Raw genomic sequence first — 21,226 nt, 5'->3', positions numbered from 1 at the left:
ACTCAAGAATGGTGAAAGTGATGCCACCCAAATTCAAACTTGATCTGTGTTTTGTGGTAATAAGCATTGTGTATAAGTTTCATAACATTTGGTTGAGGGAAGCTAAAGTTAGAGAACGGAAACTAATTTTGGGACGGACAGATGTACAGAAGGACAAGGGTAACACTTAATGTACCCTCCGCTGCGGAGGCAGCATAAAAATATAGATCAATTTCAACAATTCTTTTAGCACTGCCTCATGCAGAGAAATATATACTACTGAATGATATAATGAAATTGAAGTATAGTTTTATACAATTTATTTTTCTATTTTTTCATTTTTCAATTTATTACAATAGTTCACATTCCCCAGACAGCACCCATGCTCTGTTCAATGTCATTTTGTGTATCTCTCTTTTTTCTGGTGACTAACGATGCTTCACCACTTTTTCTAATCCTCCTAGCTTCCTGTCTGTGTTTAGCAGATTTAATCTGTCTTTTAACCTTTTGTTTGACAAGATCTGGAGCCATAACAGAAGAAATATTACTTGACATACTGTCTGAATTTCTTTGACGTTGATGTGTAGTTAAATGTTCATTGATGTGTTCCATGCTTTCTTCATTTCTAAAAGGCTTATATTCTCTGTTAGATACACTTAAATCTTCAAGTTCATCATTACTCTCACCCCCTGAAATATTTTCTTTTAATCTGTCACCATCTTTGTCCAAAATAACTTCAAATTTATCAGGTTTGACTTTATTAGGTGATGTACTGTCTAATTTTTCTAAGCTATTAATTTTGTCCTCTAATTGTAAATCAGAATCGTCCTTTTCATGACAATCACTGCCTTCTGAATTGCAATCTTCACTTTCATCATCACCACATGCTTCCTCTGAATTTTCTTTTGTTTCTGCTGAATTTTCCTCCTCAGGTCCTTTTAAAATATTAAGTTCTTCTGCAGCCTGAAAAAAGAAAATAGAATTATACTTTAGAACAAAACAACATTATTTTGCCGTGCCTAATTTTGGCATTATAAATAATAGAACTATTTCTTTACATACCAAATTAATCTTCATAAAAGAGACAATGTCAATTATTATAGTCATTTCTAAAATACCTGTACCAGTCAAATTTCAATTTTACGTAGCCATTTAAATAGGTATATTAGCCTAGAAAATAGATATTTTGCCTTGAGAATTGAAAGGTCAGTTTATCCCTTTCATACAATAGGATTTGATTAATTTGGCTTCATGCCATTTACCTTGTTGAAAAAAAGGACAAAGCACTGTTATTCCATGACTGACTGAGTAAAAGTGACACTAAATTGTGTAATCATAGTACAAAGGTAGCCTAAATATCTATATCTTTAATGGGAAGCTTACTAAAATTTACAATAAAAGAGATGATTTTTCATTTCCTATTGTTAAATATCCATTTTTAGATGGTGACATTCCCTTGGGACCATCTTATGATGTTTATATATCTCAACTTGTTCGATTCCCTAGTGTATGTAACAAAGTATTTGATTTTAACGAAAGAAATCTATGTATTACTGAAAAATTATTACACCAGGGTTTTCAATATCACAAACTTGTCAAAACATTCACTAAATTTTATTATCGGTACAAGGACATCATTTGTAAATATAAATCAACGTGAAGACACCTTATACGTTCAGGTATTTCATATCCCATCTTTTATGAAAATATTCTATACAAAGCACAAAAATATCGTCATTCACATCAAAAGCTAACCAAACCTTTAAACAGATTTATTCAGAAGGGATATAGTTACAATACTGTTGTCAGGTCATTAAAGATGACATCTTTTAAAATTAATATTGATTCGCTCATAGGGTCTTTGCATCGCCAGAAATAAACACATTTATTCTAAATCCAGTTGTTGGCATGATACCGGTTATCTTCTTCTCGTATATTTTATGATGGTATGATACTAAACCCCTAACGGGAGGGATTGTGCTTGATTTTCATATAATGAAGACATAATCTGTCAATCAGTTTACTTGAGGCCTGGAGTTAGCATGTAAGTAACTGCTAGTTGTACTTGGTTAATTTATGTTGATTATTGTAATTTTCTTCTGTTACCTATTCTAACACCAGATTCAAACTTCTTTTTAACTGAGGTTTACTGTGCTTATTGCTGTGTGTTTGTTTATTCCACATTGGCTAAGAGGTATAGGGGGAGGGTTGAGATCTCACAAAACATGTTTAACCCCACCACATCTTTATGCCTGTCCCAAGTCAGGAACCTCTGGCTTTTGTTAGCCTTGTATGTTTTTTTAATTTTGTTTCATTTATATGTTTTAGAGTTTAGTGTGACATCCATTTTGGCTGAACCAGTATACATTATTATTAAGGTGCCAGCTGAAGCCCGTCTTCGGGTGCGGGATTTTCTTGCTGTGTTGAAGACCCATTGATGGCCTTTGGATGTTTTTTGCTCTTGGGTCAAGTTGTTGTCTCTTTGACACATTCCCTGTTTCCATTCTTAATTTTAAAGTAATTTTTGACTGATCCAAAATTTTGAAAAAAAGTTGTATGGTAAAAAAAATGTCTTATAAGTGAACAAATGTTTTTGTGCCAAAAAAAATTTCCTCCAAATTTTAAACAAGAAAAGTATTTTCTTAGGAAAAAATCCTGTAAGGTTCATAAAGTTGTCACTCTTTAAGGCTTAACGATTACTCTTAGCATCCACAAGATATGTAAAAGTAAATAGAATTTTGTGTTACAGCAAGATAAAATCTTCTTTTTTGGGGGATTTTATGGGCATTTTTTCATTTCTGCAGAAGGTGTTAAAATAAACTAAATTGGGTAAAATATTTGAGATGCCCCCTCTCAGGTAACAATATTAATTGTTTTGTATTTTATTATTTGATATGGAGAATAGAAATCTATACAACACCAGGTGATCTAAAGGGTGTAACTGAGTGGACAGTACCAAAAGTAACTCAGGTGTTTGTTTATTTTACCATCATCTATTAATATGATAAAAAAAAAAAAATGCTCTTCAAAATCCAAAAAAAGATTTTATTTTTCTGAAAAACAAAATGCATTCAATTTTAAAATATATATTTTGTTCATTTGTTATTTGAACCTTAAGATAGAAAGAATTTAAGATCTCATTTGAAATATTTTTCAACTAAATAATTCTCAATCAGATTTTGGTGTGAACAAGAGAGTGTAATAGAAAACATGTCAAGCATAGTCTATTTCTATAACAGACAGACAGATAGTATTTTCTTATATCACAAAACGTAATGTAAAATGCAATTTAAAAAGGCCTGAAATGACCCAAAATAATTCAACATTCACAGATTTTGAACAAGTAACTCAACATGCATAAACTTTTCAAGTTTAAGTATGGGTCAGAACATATGGTTCTTTTGACTTTAACAATATCACAATAGCAATAGAGTGACCTAAATTTTGGACAAGGTAAACGGCACGAAGCTAAATTAATCTACTCCTATTGTTTAATGGTGTAAACTGACCTTTCTGTTATCAAGGCTAAATTTTCTAGGCTAGTATACATATCTAAATGGCAACATATAATTGAAACTTGACTGGTACAGGTGTTTTTGAAATGACAATAATGGAGTTGTTGAATTACTATGTTTTCCTACTTTTGTTCAAATCTTGGTCCATATTTCTGAACTAGAAACACTTTTATCCCCATATATTTTGCAGTTAGACAATTCTTAGTTTAATAGTTATATTTCTTAAATTTTCAGTGAATACCAATTGAACAACCAACAAATCTTGTTTTCAGACCCAATGTTCAGAAACAATGAGAGACAAATTAAATCATTCATCCTTTATTCTTGATTTTCTGTATTAATCTATTTTGTTACATTGTTATTTATGAGAAACTTTAAATTTCTGTAGATTCCACTTTTTTTTTACAAGAATAATCTAGAGGGTCCCCTGACCAAGCATCTCACAACTGGCTCCAACATTTACAAATGGTGAATTACTGTACTGGGTCTCATGGTCATTATTCCTATAGAATGCAATTTAAAAATAAATGGGGAATGTGTCCATGGGACACAGATGGTGCCCCCGCTTGCATATAATGTTATAAAGGGATATAACTCAAGAACTGTAAAAGTGACGCTACCCAAATTTGTACTTGATCTGATTTTTGTGGTAATAACCATTGTGTATATGTTTTCTAACATTTGGTTGAGTCAAACTAAAGTAAGAGAACGAAAACTTCAGCAACTTTTCCATTTGTAGAGGGGCATAACTAGAACGGCAAAAGTGACACCACCAAAATTCAAACTTGATCTGTGATTTGTGGTTATAAGCATTGTGTATAAGTTTCAAAACATTTGGTTGAGGCAAACTAAAGTTAAAGAACAGAAACGAAAAATTCAGCAATTTTTTCCATATATAAAGGGGCATAACTCTAGAACGGTAAAAGTGACGCCACCAAATTTCAAACTTGATCTGTGTTTTGTGGTAATAAAGTATTGTGTATAAGTTTAAAAACATTTGGTTGAGGCAAACTGAAGTAAGAGAATGGAAACAAAAAATTTAGCAATTTTTCCATTTGTAAAGGGGCATAACTCTAGAATGGTTAAAGTGACGCCACCAAAATTCAAATTTGAACTGTGTTTTGTGGTAATAAGCATTGTGTATAAGTTTCATAACATTTGGTTGAGGCAAACTCAAGTTAGAGAACGGAAACAAAAAATTTAGCAATTTTTTCATTTGTAAAGGGGCATAACTCTAGAATGGTTAAAGTGATGCCACCAAAAATCGAACTTGATCTGTGTTTTGTGGTAATAAGCATTGTGTATAAGTTTCATAACATTTGGTTGAGGCAAACTCAAGTTAGAGAACGGAAACCAATTTTGGGACGTACGTACGGATGTACAGACGGACAAGGGTACAACTTAATGCCCCCTCCACTACGGCGGGGGCATAAAAACTTCAATTTGAGCCCTATGTGGCTACATGTTCAATGGGAACATATGTGGAACCACTACCATCATATATGCCACCCTATGAAATGATAAATGTTTGTAGGGGATTGCCTTTTATATCATTTTTATTTGGCTTTATAGTTATAACAGAACAAGAAATTTTAAAGTGACCTAGTTTTTTCAAGGACCTTCCATAAATATCTTGCTAAGTTTACCCAGTATTTTTAATGGAGAAGATGAAACTGTAAGAAAGTAATGAACGACAACAGATGCCAAAACACTCTTTAGGGCACAAACACTTAAAAACCAAGCTTTCCAAATAAAGGCCCCACATTGTATGATCTGTCTTAAACATATCGCAAAGTAAAATAGAACTGATTGTTAGAGACCATCCAACCATTTTAAATAGTCATTCGAATAATAACATAATATTAATAGGTAAAGACACCTTTATACCCTCAACATAAGAAGATCACTAAACTTTACCTCATTAAATGACTCAGCTAGATCTTTAGTATATCCACTAGCTGCAACTTCTACATCCAAATCATCTGTACGTCTGAAATTAGGTAGATTAAATAATAATCAAAGCACTGTAAGCGCTGCAGGCAGTTAACCAAAAACCAAGGCAAACGCAATTATGAAAACTGTGGCAGTGTTGCTTCAAATTTTTTTTTCAGATTTGAAAGAACAAACATTAAACATTCGTATATTGTACATTTATGTTTATTTAATGAATTGATTATTAAGGCAAATTAATTAATATTTTATCAAGGTTTTCTAAAGCAACGCATATATCAATGTATATTTTTAATGGTGAGTCTGCAGTGAAACAAGTTCGCAATGATTGCAGGTGTTCTAGTTGGTAGTTAACGTTGGTAACAGTTGACTTTTAGTGGTACAAGTTGACGTAATTGTCTGAATGGACTTGCTTCCCTGGAAGGAACACTGAGTTTGGGTTCTACAGTACAAAAGTTATGAGACACAAATCAGACAAATGTTTACTACTACAGGGATCAAAGGTGAGGTCTGACTGCCCTGACCATAGTAAATGTAAATGACCCCCACCTTCACCCCAAGTCCGTGATATCACTCCATACCAAGTTTGGAATAAAATGACAGGTGATTATAAAAGAGGGACGAAAGATACCAGAGGGACAGTCAAACTCATAGATCGAAAACAAACTGACAACGCCATGGCCAAAAATAAAAAGACAAACAGACAAATAATAGTACAGATGACACAACATAGAAAACTGAAGACTAAGCAACACGAACCCCACCAAAAACTGGGGGTGATCTCAGGTTCTCCGGTCAAATAAAACAATTGGTCAAACATTCTTGGACTTTACACTGCTTGAAAGATTTATATGTTTTCTTTAAAATGAGCCATAAATGAAAATTTTTATAGGCCCAGAAATAATTCAAAAAATAATTAAAGTAAATTCAATTTACCTAGACTCATTTTTTGCATCAATAAAATTTTTTAATAAACAAGAAATAATTGTAACAGGATGCTGTTACGAAGTCTCCCAAACAAAGCTCCCATAATTCGTCATTCCCCTGGTCGCCTGACATTGGGCAAAGTCCAGTACACATTGGTTTGGTCTAGTAAAGTGATATGCATATGTCACATAATGTGACGCCTAGGAGATTGACCCTGTATATCATTCAAATTATTTTGAAATGACAAACAGGAATAAATATGGTTTAGGAGTGGGGACCGTTTACAAGTTCTCAAACAGGAGGGGGTGGGTTGACCCCAGGGACTCCCCTATATTTCATTTGATTTGTTATATTGTCCCATACATGAATATATATGGTTTAGGAGTGGGGATTTCAACCGTTTACAAGTTCTCAAACAATAGGGGGTGGGGTGACCCCAGGGACTCCCCCTATATTTCATTTGATTTGTTATATTGTCCCATACATTAATATATATGGTTTAGGGGTGGAGATCTCGACCGTTTCCAAGTTCTCAAACAGGAGGGGCTAGGGTGACCCCAGGGACTCCCCTATATTTCATTTGATTTGTTATATTGTCCCATATATTAATATATATGGTTTAGGGTTTGGGATCTCGACCGTTTCCAAGTTCTCAAACAGGAGGGGGTGGGGTGACCCCAGGGACTCCCCTATATTTCATTTAATTTGTTATATTGTCCCATACATGAATATATATGGTTTAGGGGTGGGGATATCGACCGTTTACAAGTTCTGAAACAGAAGGGGGTGGGGTGACGCCAGGGATTCCCCCAAATTTTCATTTGATTTGTTTTATTGTCCCATACAAGTATATATATGGTTTAGGGGTGGGGATCGCGACCGTTTACAAGATAAAAGAACATTTTCAAATTGAAGGGGGGTGGGATGACCCCCAGGGACTCACCCTATATTTTATTTGATTTGTTTCATTGTCCTGTTCTCATTACTGAAGACCACGCGTGTCTATCACTTACTGTTTTCGAGTATAAATAGTCATTTGAAAATAAAACCCCATAGGGTTCTACAGTAAACCCCTCCCTTCTTTAGGCCCCTCAAAATACCCCTAAATAGTTCCCAATGCACAAACGAAAGATTGATGACTCCGCTGGACATGTTAGTCTTACATTTTATGAAACCCTAAGTTAATCTGACAAGGGGTCCGAGTTGTTTTCTTAGACGGTCCGAGTGGACTCGGTCCGACTTGTCTCTGGGACGAGTTATTCCGCATTTCTTAAAACATCGACCTGATTGGTCGACATTGATTACGTCGATTTCCGGTTTTTCATTCATGAAAACAACAAGTTCAGTGATAAACGGGAATAATTTAATAAAAGAAAGGAATTTAAATGTGCATACATTTAATTGAAATCAATTAAATAATCACAATCTTCTTAAACTAAAAGAATATCATGATTAAGAGTACTTTCGCTTAATCGGACTTTATATCATCAGAATCAAACGAACTTACGTTTCGTGTAAGTTAAAATTACCGCCAACTTAGACTACATGTGTACTATATATAACTTTATTCCCTCTATCATAGAGATTTGGTGTACATGAACAATATTCCTGCGCATTTTGCCATTTGGGAAATATAAACGACTTGTAATTACAGATTTTCGGCGATGAAATATTTCATACAATTGTTCTTTGCCATCTTAGCCAAAAGCACAGGGGATAATAAACTACGTACGGATTTCTATTGAGCACTATTTCCTATGTGCAACTTCAAATATTATGCGTCGTTCGACGATCATTTAAGGTTATTCTGGTCATATTTTTTGTATTCCAGAATTAAAAGAATGAAAAAAATGTCCAATTAGTTATAAATAACATATTAGCCTGCAAGATTACAACAATGGCACTTTTTTCAGCATTCGTTAGGAAGAACACAAATCTAAGGTGCTAGCATAAGGCAGCTTAACTGCCTAAAAATATTTACTTTGTCAAGTATATTGATGATCAAGCAACATTTTTTTCTTCAATTAAGGTCATAACTGAATCCTTTTTTGCATTCAAATTATCTTATTGGGAGAGAAAGAATAATAAAACAATACCTTCAAGAAATTTCAATTTAAATTGACACAACAAATTAAAAAATACTGCCCTGCATAAACAGAACCCAGATTGTTCTCACTACATCTAATAAAGTAAACTACTCAATTGTGGAGTTTTAATCACACTGAACAACACTCAATTAATTTAATTTGGAGGTCATTAGTAGAATACAGAAATTGTTTCATATTTTACATGAAAAAAATTCCCTTTTTTCAGAAGTTTTTTTTATCAATTTTACATTTAATTTTCTTTGCTTACTTTCTAAGATATTCTTGGTATAAGAAGATGGTATTTGATAAATAATTGTCTATCACTGAAGACTGTATGCTGATTTGTAGTTAGTGTCTTTGTTTATTTGTGTTGTGGGGTTTTTGTCCCCTAATGTTTACACATATCTTTATTTACTCATAACTACAACTTACTTTATATCAGAAAAACTAGGATACAGTTCACTTTCATAATTGAATCTTCTTATAAAGAATTCTCTGATACAAGTTACATCTCTATTGAAGTACCTATCAAATTAATATACTATTAGACATGACATAGTGTATCATATATCAATATGCTGTAATTGGAAGTGCTGATAAATTTGGCTATCTTCTTCTTGCCTTGATTAGAAATATAGGTACAATGATGTACCAAAATATCTTGATGGAGGTCAAGTGGACTTCATAGTATGTGAAATCTGTTTGTGTAAGTCACCTCAGCCTATGATCACTGATGTAGGGGTTCAAGACTTGTTAAAGTCATTTGAACATATAGCTATGTGTATTGGATCTAACTATATGCAAAAGGGCTAGTTTCTTGCTGAAGGTCAATTGTTTACTTTAGGTATTAATGTTTGCTCCTTTGATGAAATTATTAGAAATGAAAATTGAAATTGTAAAATGTAAAATGTATATATAGTGGTGTAAAACATATTAAATTGAATCTTACAAAGAAAAAAGTTTTGTTGAATATTGACGAGCAATATCCAGTTATTTGTTAATTATTATCAGAACAAAACATATATGCATGATATTTGAATTTGTTTTATGCATATATCTTAAAGATAATAATAGACATTACAATTTCTTTTTTACTGTATAAAAAAAACCCAACCCAAGTCAAGAATACTTCCCAGATAAGCTGCCTATTGACTGAAAGCTTTCTGCAAGTTGATGAAACTATCAAGATACTATGGAGGATTTTATGTTTCAGCCTAATAAAACCTACCATTCTGCATTAGCATGCGATGTAGATATCATCTGTGGGAAATCGTACATTGTTAAATTCCCGTCATCATCAACCATCAGGTTAAACTCATTAAAGTCCCCATGTATGACACCACAATTCCCTAATCGTACAATTAGTTCCATAGAGTCACTGTACACCTGGGCTGGATCTCCTAATTCTCTTACTTGACACCTGTCATGACAGATAGTTGTTTAGTTATAAAATAATATCCTAGACTGCCAATCATACAATACAGAAATATTATAAGCTTGATTACAATCGTTATCATTCCATCAGCTAGTTGAGCAAAGGGATGAAGATCTGAAATAGGGATCAGCTAAGATAATTGTGATCAATGATAGAATTAGCATATTTCTGTACATAGGGTTAAATATTGTACATAAGAATACAGAGATGGCTCTATCAGGCCAGGGCTCACGCTACCAGGCGACTAGGGCGAAGAAGTCGCTTTCCCGTCCGTCACTTCGCTTTGCCCGACCCTCAAAAGTGAAAACAAGTTGCCCTGTTGTTGACGATACTCGCTTTCAGTCGCTTTCGTCATCGGACATTTTCAATTTTTACCAAGTTGATAGAACATCAATTTTTTATTGATTATTAAAGAAATGCATACATAAACGATTCATTTTCTTAAGAAACGAGGTTTAAGCATTGAATTTACCGTGTGTTGTAGATTATTTAATAAAAAGACAACTTTATATCACTGCATGCACTTCCGGTACTTGTTACTCAGAGAGTGTACATCAATCTAACTTTCGGCAGCAAAATAAGTTTGTTACTTCATTTGAAAGTGATAAAAGTTGCCTCCAGTAAATGTTTGATCCATTTATTGCATTAAAAACGTCATATTCCTTTCCAAATAGCTTATCAAACATCGTTTATTTTTGTAAATTTTCTTCGTCCGCCATTAACCGTTATCTAACTACGGATCGGAACCGGACCAGCTATGACGGAAATCCGTATTTTTACAATAATCACTACGATGCATGAATGGAACAGCTGACTGAAGAATATTGAACCCAAAAGGAAAAATTACGCATTCCACTCGCATTAAGAGACTTTTGGTTAGATCTAATTGATTAATGTATATAATTCTATATAATTATATGGATTGTTTCAAAATATTGATTAATGTTGCTTAACCACTAATATCAATATATTATGGCCCAGCTTAACTTTGTATATATCTTTTGATGAGAAACACTGAATTTTATAAACATGATAAACAAGTTTTTAATTGAATTGTAATTCATATTTTATAACTTCTTTACCTTTTTGACATAAAAAAAATTCTTTTTAGTGCTAGATATTTAGTTGGTAGTTTCTCACAAGAACCTAAACTTAAACAACTTTGAATTTGAACTGTTAATTTAATTGTATACTCAGATATGAATTGAACAATATAAAAAGAACATTATTAATATATGACCCTGTATGCTATAGTAAAATCAAAACATTGTAGCGCAGCGCGCGAAGGAGCACTTCTCTTTCAAATCTCACCACTTCTCCCTATCAGTTTCAAAAAGAGAAGTCACTTCTCCCTATGATTCTGAAGTAGTGTGAGCCCTGCAGGCCATGTTAATCTAAGCATTTCTATTTAATATTCTTTGATAACCACTTCAAATGTTGCCTTTTAATCGCATACAATTCTCTAGATTTGTTCAATTTTCATCAATTCAAAGACAATTTAAAACTTACATGGGATGTCCACTCAGTAACTCCATTATAACAGTATGTCTGTTGAAATCTATTGGTTTTGGTACTGGAAATTTTCTGTCATATAAAGCCTAAAAAAAACAATGAATAATTATATGCACTATAAACTTCATTTCAATAAATACATTTAAGCATATTCTAAAGATTTAGAAGTTATGAAATATTCTGTTATGGAAAAAGTTAATAACTTAAAAACAATTTAAATATGTTTGTCAATAAAGGGTAACAAGGTCTATCTACTAACAAGGGCATTTATAGTTTTTCCCCTTTGATGTCCAAATTAAATGAAAATTATTTTTTAAATATATATCCATCAATAAGATATTTATACATAAATACTCTGAATATTGCTGATAATAGTATAAAGTAAAAATTAATCCCAAAATCCATTTACATATACTGTGGGTTCTTTATCATTCATGGGATACAAAATTTGTAGATTTTGTGGGTAGAGGAACCACAAATTTAAATGTTCAACAAAGAAACTTTGGCAAAACCACAAAATCAACTATCCATGGAAATACAATTTTTCCTGAATCCACATAAATAGGTAGCGCCTACCCAGGAAAATAAATGAATCCACAGTAAATTAGTTTGATTAATTACAAATGATATAATATTACCTTCATGTATGCAAACTCTTTCATGGCTGCCAGCCTGGAGAGGTATAACCATGATGCTTTGTTCCTATGTTTATGGTAATCTCTCTTGTTCTTTAACTGTCTAAATGAAGTCCTTCCCAATCTAATTAAATATATGACATTGGACTGGTTAATTGGTGGTGGCCTATCATCTAGTAAACATTTTGAAATTTAAAATACCAGTTATATTAAATAAAATGCTCCGCTGGGGCGCAGCTTGATACGACCGCAGAGGTCGACCCCAGAACAGTTGGGGCAAGTATGGACACAACATTCAAGCTTGATACAGCACTGAATTTGGATTGTAATTAAATATTTGACACAGCATAGGTTTCTGACACAGAATGAATGTGATCTAAGAACTTAAAATTTTTTAATTTACCTATTCAAACCATATCATTATTATTTGCTTTTATATATAAATCAGAATCCCCCCCCCAAATTTTTTGAACCCCCTTATGATTCATCACCCCCAAACTCAATCCCAGCCTTCCCTTTGTGGTATGGTACCTTGCAGTACAATTTCAGAGAGATCCATACACTTGACCACAAGTTATTGTCTGGAAACTAGAAAAATGCTTGTTTTTTGGCCCCAAATTCCTAAAAGTTAAGGGCAATTACCCCCAAACTCAAACCCAGCTTTCCCTTTGTGATACGGAACCTTGTAGTACAATTTCATAAAGATCCATACACTTACACACAAGTTATTGTCCTGAAACTAGAAAAATGCTTGTTTTTTTGCCCCTTTATGGCCCCTAATTCCTAAATTTTTGAGGCAATTACCCCCAAAATCAATCCCAGCCTTCCCTTTGTGGTATGGTACCTTGCAGTACAATTTCAGAGAGATCCATACACTTAAACACAAGTTATTGTCTGGAAACTAGAAAAATGCTTATTTTTGGCCCCTTTTTGGCCCCTTATTCCTAAAATATGGAGGCAATTACCCCCAAACTCAATTCCAGCTTTTCCTTTGTGATATGGAACCTTGTAGTACAATTTCAAAAAGATCCATACACTTACACACAAGTAATTGTCGTGAAACTAGAATTGTTTTCTGCCCCTTTTTTTGCCCCCAATTCCTAAAATTTTGAGGCAATTACCCCCAAAATCAATCCCAGCATTCCCTTTGTGATATGGAACCTTGTGGTACAATGTCAGAGAGATCCATACACTCACACACAAGTTATGTCTGGAAGTTACAAAAATGCTTATTTTTGGCCCCTTTTTGGGCCCTAATTCCTTAACTGTTGGTACCATAACCCCCAAAATCAATCCCAACCTTCCTTTTGTGGTATTGAACCTTATGGTAAAATTTCATAGAGATCCATTCACTTAAACTAAAGTTAGAGTGTGAAAACCAATGTGTCTTCGGACGACGACGCCAACGTCATACCAATATACGACTGCAAAATTTTTTTGCGGTCGTATAAAAACTTAGTCCATTTATAAGTAAAATATGGATAAACAAGTACAAAATTTTAATAAAAATTTCCTTCTACATACCAGCTTTTGATCATAAACAAACTTCTGTCCATGTTTGGTACTAATCCAGGATAGTTTAAGAAAGTTATTAAAATTTTAAAAACTTTAACCACAGAGTGAATGCAATGTTTCCTGGCAGAAAAACTAAGTCCATTTATAAGTAAAATACAGAAAAATAGGATTTTTTTTTTTAAATTTACTTCTGGATACTATCTTATGATCATAAACAAGCTTCTGCCCAAGTTTGGTAGAAATCCAGGATAGTTGGAGAAAGTTATTAAAATTTTAAAAACTTTAACCACAGAGTGAATGTAATGTTAACTGGCAGAAAAACTACATGTAAGTCCATTTATAAGTAAAATATGGAAAAACAGGAATTTTTTTTTTACCAAATTTACTTCTGGATACTATCTTATGATCATAAACAAGCTTCTGTCCAAGTTTGGTAGAAATCAATGATAGTTTAAGAAAGTTATTAAAATTTCAAAAACTTTAACCACAGAGTGAATATTTGTGGACGCGGCCGCTGCAACGACGAAGGAATGTAGGATCGCTATGTCTCGCTTTTTCGACAAAAGTCGAAGGCTCGACAAAAATGTGACTACAAATGGTCAGGAATGGAAACCAAAACTTTTGATTGCAGCTAGAAAAGTAGAGAGTCTTTTTAACTTTATCACAACAACCCCACTAGAAGAAGGCAACCCTTTTCTGTCATTTGGAGACTAACTGGGAAGCTCCATAGGTTCCTCAACTGAGGATTGCTTTGGTATACAACATAAAGGTAACTGGGAATCAGATGTACAAGCAAAGGGTATTCAGTCTCACCCAGTTACATGGGTAAGGATGAACAGGGAATCAGATGTACAAGTAAATAAACTCATCATAGATACCAGGCTTATAATTTTGTACGCCAGATGCCTGTTTCGTCTACAAAAGACTTATCAGTGACACTCCGACCAAAAAAGTTAAAAAGGCCAAATAAAGTCAGAAATTGATGAGCATTGAAGACCCAAAATTTCGAAAGGTTTTTCCAAAATACAGCTAAGGTAATCTATTCATGAGGTAGAAAATCCTTAGGATTTTGAAAAATTCAAAGTTTTGTAAACAGTTAATTTAAAATTATGACCATATCAATGATAATTCATGTCAACACAGAAGTGCTGACTACTGGGCTGGTGATACCCTTAAGGAGGGAACCTCCACCAGCAGTGGCATCGACCAAGTGATTGTAAATAAACCCATTACAGATACCAGGCTTTCAACTTTGGACGCCAGACGAGCGTTTCGTCTTCAAAAGTATCAAAAATGTCAAACAGTACGAAGTTAAAGAGCATTAAGGGCCCAAAATTCTGAAATTTTTTGCTTTAATAAAGCTATAGTATTCTGTTATTGGGGTAGAAAATCCTTAATATTTCAAAAAATTCAAAGCTGTGTAAACAATTAATTTATAATTATGACCATATCAATGATAATTCATGTCAACAGAGAAGTGCTGACTATTGGGCTGGTGATAACCCTTGGGGAGGAAACAGGAAATCAGATGTACAAGCAAAACATATTCAGTCTTCCTTAGTTTCAATGAGGTAAACTAATACATGTGACAGTAAGTCATTACATATAAACAAAATACCTGTGAAATTTAGCTGCATACTGATGATCCTCACTGTCTGCTACAATGTAAATATCTGTAAAATAAAAAAAAAAACAATCATAACTATAGAACAAAAGATGAACTGAGTTTAGTAGCAAAATTTTACTCCAAATTATCAAATTCAAAACATTAAAATTTCTACCTCTAATTTTCGTATCATTTAAAATTTTCTCCCTAAGCCATATGCTCAGGCCCAACATTGATTTTTTGCTGTTTGGTCCCTATTTCATGCAATTTTTTCCCTAACAGACTCAGATGAGAACTATAGGTGTGATAGCACTTACGATTTGACTTTTCAATACTATTCATATATCAAATAGGCACAAGTTCCACAAAAAAAAATCAATAGCCCTGATTTTTAAACTTGGATCAAAAATCGAAATAGCAGGTTAAATTTTTTTTTCAAGTTTGACAGGTAAGAGACATTTTTAGACATGATGAGATGGCCCAAAATTCACCATGGACCTGACAAGCAGGAAATTTCTTCTTTCTAGTCCAGAATCTGACTTCTTTTTAAACAATAGTGACAAATATGTGCAGTCAATATCATTACTGCTTCACAAGAACTTTTTTTTCATGTTCAAATTTTGTACCAAAGTATATTGTACATGTACATTGAAGATAACGTATCTTATTCTAACCTGATTCTTTGCCAACACCAATCTGATTGCCAAGGGAATATACAGTCTCTCTGCTGGCAAGTGCCTTCAATGCTAAATAGTCATATCCAGCTATTGTAAGTCTGTAACCTTCAGCTGAAAAATACAAAGACATTTATAATTCAATCATTTTCAAATATTTCATGCATGTACAGGACTGTATTTTGAGCCTCGTTTTCTATTGATATAAAAGTGGGTTTTCAGGATGTTCACCCTTCAAGTAATTTTTCTATAATATTTGGTAACCTCTGGCTTTTTCCTAGTCTATTCATTACAATTTTACCCTACAACACCTTTATTTCTCAATATTTATTTTTAATCTTACATTTCAAATACACTATCAGTAAAAAAGCTAGAAATCATTTTTATCTTTAATATACTTCTTACAATAAAACATTAATTTCTTCCTTTTATATATTTTTTTCCATAATGCAACAAAGATTAACATCTTTTGAAATATCAGTACAACAATAATGGTAACTAAAAAGATGATGAAAACAAGACTATCATGAATATATGAATTTGCATGTGCATAACCGGTCAAAAGACCCGGATTATTTTAAAGAGTATTTCTTTACCTCAATTTGAGAGATTTTGATTATATACATGATACATATATATATATATTGGCAGTCAGCAGGGTTTAAGAATATCTGTTGTTTGACCCGCTAGTCAAATGAGTTTTGTTAAAATGTACTTTTTTCACTTTTTAGGTCTTTTGGAAAATGTTGTTTGTGCTGTATTTAGACTCCTCTACCAAGAAATTTGTTTTGCATGCACACTTATAAAAATTGCGGTTTTTATCCAAGGCAATCATAAGTTTGAACGTTGTTTTCAATTTAGACTTGTTTATATATATATATACATTTGAAAAGAAGGGGATATAAACACAAAAACATCAAAAATAGTTTTCGAAAAGCGGAATCCATCCCCAGAAGCAGTCTGCTATCTTACAAAGAAAAACAGAAAAGTAAAAGAATCCCATGTGTGCTCACCTACCATCCATGCCTGAGAAATAGTTTCAAGACCATTCGTGATCATTGGACAGCAATCGAGAAACATTCTAAGTTATCCAAAATCTTTCCTGAGCCTCCCATGATTGCCTTCAAACAACCTGAGAAATATACTTGTCCGTGCTGACCTTTCCAAACCTAACCATACTGTAGGTAATTGCCAGCCTTGTGGGGATAAGCGCTGCAAATGTTGCAACCAATTGCAGCATTCATCAACATTTCACAGTAAGACCACAGAAAAGACATACAAGATCTTCTGCAATGTCAACTGCAAAAGCTCAAACATGATTTACGTTCTTGAGTGTCCTATATGTGGTCTCTAATATGTTGGTGAATCTATGCAGCCATTTCACAAACGCCTTAATGGCCACAGGAGTGACCTCACAAAAAAACCGTATATTCCTGTCAGCCAACACTTCAGGTAACCAGATCACAATCTGAAAGATTTTGATCACATGAAGATCCTTGTGATCGAACAGGATTGTACATGACAAAATAGGCAAAGAGAGAATCGGGAGAAGTTTTGGATAAAAACACTGGGTGTCCTCCATCCAGATGGAATCAATAGAAAGAAATAATTTAATTTACAGTCTAATGTTTATACTATGATATTCAGGATTTTGGATTAAAATCAATCGACCAAAACTTACCTGTATTATTACTGATCTATGTTTACACCTTATACATTATATATCAGTATTGTTAAAACTTTTAACACTGAGGAAGGCCATTTGTTGAGCCGAAATATTTGCAATTATTGTATAATTTATATCATCTGTTCAGTTTTTCCATCTTTGTGCAATGATATTCAACACTTTTTAGTGTTTTGTTTTCCATCTATTTATTGGTATTGTTACACAATCTTTTAGACTCATATAATTTTCCCTGTTTGTGTAGTATTGTCAATTTTGATGATCCAATACCTATTAAGTTTACTGGTTGGTAGATTCTTATAGACTCTATATATATATATATATATATATATTTCAAATAACAAAGTTTAACTACAGCTTCCGATAACCCTTCACTGTATATATTTTCCTACCTTTTCTACCAGCATGTTCATAAGCCACCAGCCTATGTTTACATAATTCTCTCAATACTTTATGACAGCCTCCTCCATGTAGATGTGCAATCGAAGCAATCAGTGGAGTTGGTACAATCTCATGATTCTTTAATCCCATTTCAACCTGCAAAAAGAAATAGAAATTTCTTCCAAATCAGAAAAGATAAAGAACCTTGCCTGTGCTTGTCACTGCTTATATCTTAAATGTTAAGGAGGCATTAATGGAAGACTTTTGGAAGTCTCGGATATAACATCACTTGTGAACTACCTGTTTACTGATATATCTTTAAACAAACAGTATAAATGGCTAAGTTTGAAATTTTCGTCACATTTTTCTCAAGATCTTCAAATCAGAGCTTTTACGGAATGTTTAAAGTAGGAGTATCATTTGTAGCAATAGCTCATATTTCAACTTGTTTTTTTGACTGGTGAAAAATATTAATAATTATATTACATGTAATACCATTTGTGATACTCTCAAAAAATCTATACACATGAATGTCATTGTGTGTATACATACATGTATGTATGTATTATGACATGTATGTATGTATTATGACAACAAAATTAAAAACTTATTTATAGTCTTTCAAAATAATACTGATTAAAAATTATTCCAAAATTTATCTCATTTTATCTCAAAATAAAAGGTAAATGCAGAGAAAATTCAGAGTAATGCTGAAAATCCAAAGGTGGTGCTAAAAATTCAAGGATGGAAAAGGTTTATTCCCTTATTACTTTATTGTCACAAGTTTAAAAAGAATATGAAATTCAGTTTAAAAGTTTTTTAAAGGGCATCCAATACATTAGTTTAAATTTTAAAGCATTTACAGTACCGGTAGTAAAAATATCTGTATATTATTTTTTATATCTATATATGCAACAAAAAAATGATGTATGGAACATTTTTTAATGTCATTGCATTAAGTTTATATCTTAATCTATAATAAACTGTTGACACAGAGATATGTCTCGCCTGTATGCAATTTGATAGTAAAATGCATACGTTGAAACTAAAATAGAAATACTTTAACATGTTTTAAAATTACAGTGTTCTCCCCTGGATTTTTTATAGTGACTGTGGTAATCGCATTATATTAAAATTGATTAACCTTACGCATTTGCGACGTGATGTAACATTTGGGCTGTCATGTTGGTTATAGTATTAAAGGAGCATTAGCTACGAGATATAAAAAAAATTAAAATATGATAATTTTTTTTCAATCATTAATGAAAGTGAAATAGGGAAATAATAATTCGCTTTTAGCAGTCAGTTTAGTTCAATTTTGTCAAAATAAGCTAAGAAACATAGCTGAAGACTTATTCACTTGCAAGTGAATAATTTGACCTCATTGAATCCGTATTCATGTGACCTTCAATTTAACTCGTTAGCTAGAGATTGGTTACGCATCTATAAGTTGTGTTCAGCCATTAAAAGGAAAATAATGTCAACATTGAAAGTGATACAACGATGAACCATTTTGTTGACTGATTCAATCAACAATAAACTGTTTCGCCGAGCACAGCTGGATACGACCACAGAGGTCCAACAGTTAGGGCAAAAATGGACACAATATTTAAGATTGATACAGGTCTGAATTTGGATTGTAATTAAATATTTGACACATTATAGGTTTCTGACACAGAATAAATGTAGTCAAAGAACTTGAAATTGGTTGTATGATTTGAATTTATATTCAATTGAAGATTTCTTGCTGTTGTGCAATACACTATGCTGTTGCGCAATACTTAGTAACTTCAGACTATATACAAAGAATTAGCAAAATAAATTGTGACCCCCAATTTGTTTCTTTGAAAAATTGACAATTTCTTAAATCTTGAGGAAAAAAAATTGACCCCCCAAAAAAATTTTTTTTTTTACTCCCCCCCCCCCCCCATCCTATCATTATGAATAGTTGACCTTCCCATGGATAGAAACAAATTTATCCATGAGAAGACTAACCTTCCCATGGATACAGTGATCGGGAAGGACGTGCGCCTTGCGCCAATTGCGCTTATCGACCAGAAATGGAGCATAGAGTGACAAATGTAAGCGCCCGCGTGGCGCATGATATTTTTCACTTCGTTTTGAAACGTTGAGATATCGTCAAATGGATTTCCGATCGTATTTCGTGTCGCCATATGTGAGTACACAACTGTGTAGTGTTTACTCCAATGATAGGAGCACCTATATAATTTTGGGACATCTCGGGTGTTTTCCTATGGTAATAATAGCAACATGCGGTATGACTGATTACCCAAAAAACGTAATTAACCATCATTCATGATATAATTTTTTATAAACAACTTTAAATTTGTGAAAATTGGCTAGTACAGGCGAGAATTCTTCTCTAATTATAATCTTTTAAGTAAGCTTGCTATTATTTCGATTGAAAAATCCAAAAGCCTTTTTATGAATAGCATAGTATTTGTCTCCATAAAAGGGCCTTAACTGTCTTTGTCAATTTTTTTGGTCTTTGGCTCGTTTTGACATTTTGTAAACATGCCTTCATCGAATTGTTGTTGTGTCTTATCAATTAACGTTGCTCTCTACTGTTATTCTTGTCATCGTGATGAAGTAATAATAATACAAGTGCAGAGGAAATGCCAGAAACGTCCTCTAATACGGAACGTTTGGAGTAAGTATGGTAGCGACGAAGACCCAAATTTAATGGAAAAAAAAACATGAACATGAACAATTCAAGGGAACAGTACCAGTTTTAACATTGTAAATAAAGGTTATCGTAGATATTGCCCGGTCTGGAAGAAGTTATTGTATATTCATTGAAATTGAAATTACAAAATCACAGGAACAATATCCATGATATTAATTAGGATCATACTTGTAAGTACAGTGAAATATACACTTTTTTATTTTTTTTTATTGTAAACGAATGGCCCACTCATTTGACAACATGGCCCATTAATTCTAAAAATGGCCCATTGAATTTATTTTTTGGGGGCCCTGGGCCCATAGAGAAAAAATCCTTCCAGATCACTGGGATAGAAACAAGTGCCTGTGGTACAGATGAAGGCTGGGCAAATTTTTATAAATTACATTTACTAATTAAATAACAATGCAGTGAAATTTGACAAATCTGCCCCCAGTGCCACCTCATCCCTTTATGACCAAACAGCTTACGGTGGGTGATTTAAATTGTTTACCGCAGTTAACACTCGAAAATCCTCTTTTGTTAGATATCTTAACATGGAAACGTTTAGTTTTCCCATTCTTGCTCTTTTTTAGGTTTTCTAGGAGCGCACATGCAACTTCCGGTAGTCGAGATTGGAGTA

At 33.1% G+C, this 21,226-nt stretch overlaps 1 protein-coding gene across 1 annotated transcript; it reads right to left on the bottom strand.

Moving 5' to 3' along the window:
* Nucleotides 1–282: 282 nt before the first annotated feature.
* Nucleotides 283–21,205, bottom strand: LOC127734071 (serine/threonine-protein kinase RIO2-like). The gene is made up of 10 exons (XM_052243697.1): nt 21,098–21,205; nt 17,912–18,056; nt 15,836–15,949; nt 15,174–15,228; nt 12,044–12,164; nt 11,403–11,491; nt 9,687–9,878; nt 8,891–8,983; nt 5,412–5,484; nt 283–942 (listed from the first exon to the last, which is right to left on the bottom strand). The coding sequence occupies exons 1-10, from the start codon at nt 21,161–21,163 to the stop codon at nt 340–342; spliced, it is 1,551 nt and encodes a 516-aa protein (XP_052099657.1). The 5' UTR covers nt 21,164–21,205; the 3' UTR covers nt 283–339.
* Between the last annotated feature and the right edge of the window lie 21 nt (nt 21,206–21,226).

Source organism: Mytilus californianus, unplaced genomic scaffold (genome assembly GCF_021869535.1).
Source record: "Mytilus californianus isolate M0D057914Y unplaced genomic scaffold, xbMytCali1.0.p SCAF_3, whole genome shotgun sequence".
Classification (NCBI taxonomy): Eukaryota; Metazoa; Mollusca; class Bivalvia; order Mytilida; family Mytilidae; genus Mytilus; species Mytilus californianus.
This window is presented reverse-complemented; position numbering and strand designations above follow the sequence as displayed.

Coding starts and splice junctions, on each gene's coding strand:
- LOC127734071 (XM_052243697.1), bottom strand. CDS start 21,163: ATGGGAAAACTAAACGTTTCCATGTTAAGATATCTAACAAAAGAGGAT. Junction 8,984..9,686: donor TCGCATGCTAATGCAGAATG/GTAGGTTTTATT, acceptor TTAATTTGATAG/GTACTTCAATAGAGATGTAA. Junction 5,485..8,890: donor CCTAGTTTTTCTGATATAAA/GTAAGTTGTAGT, acceptor ACCTAATTTCAG/ACGTACAGATGATTTGGATG.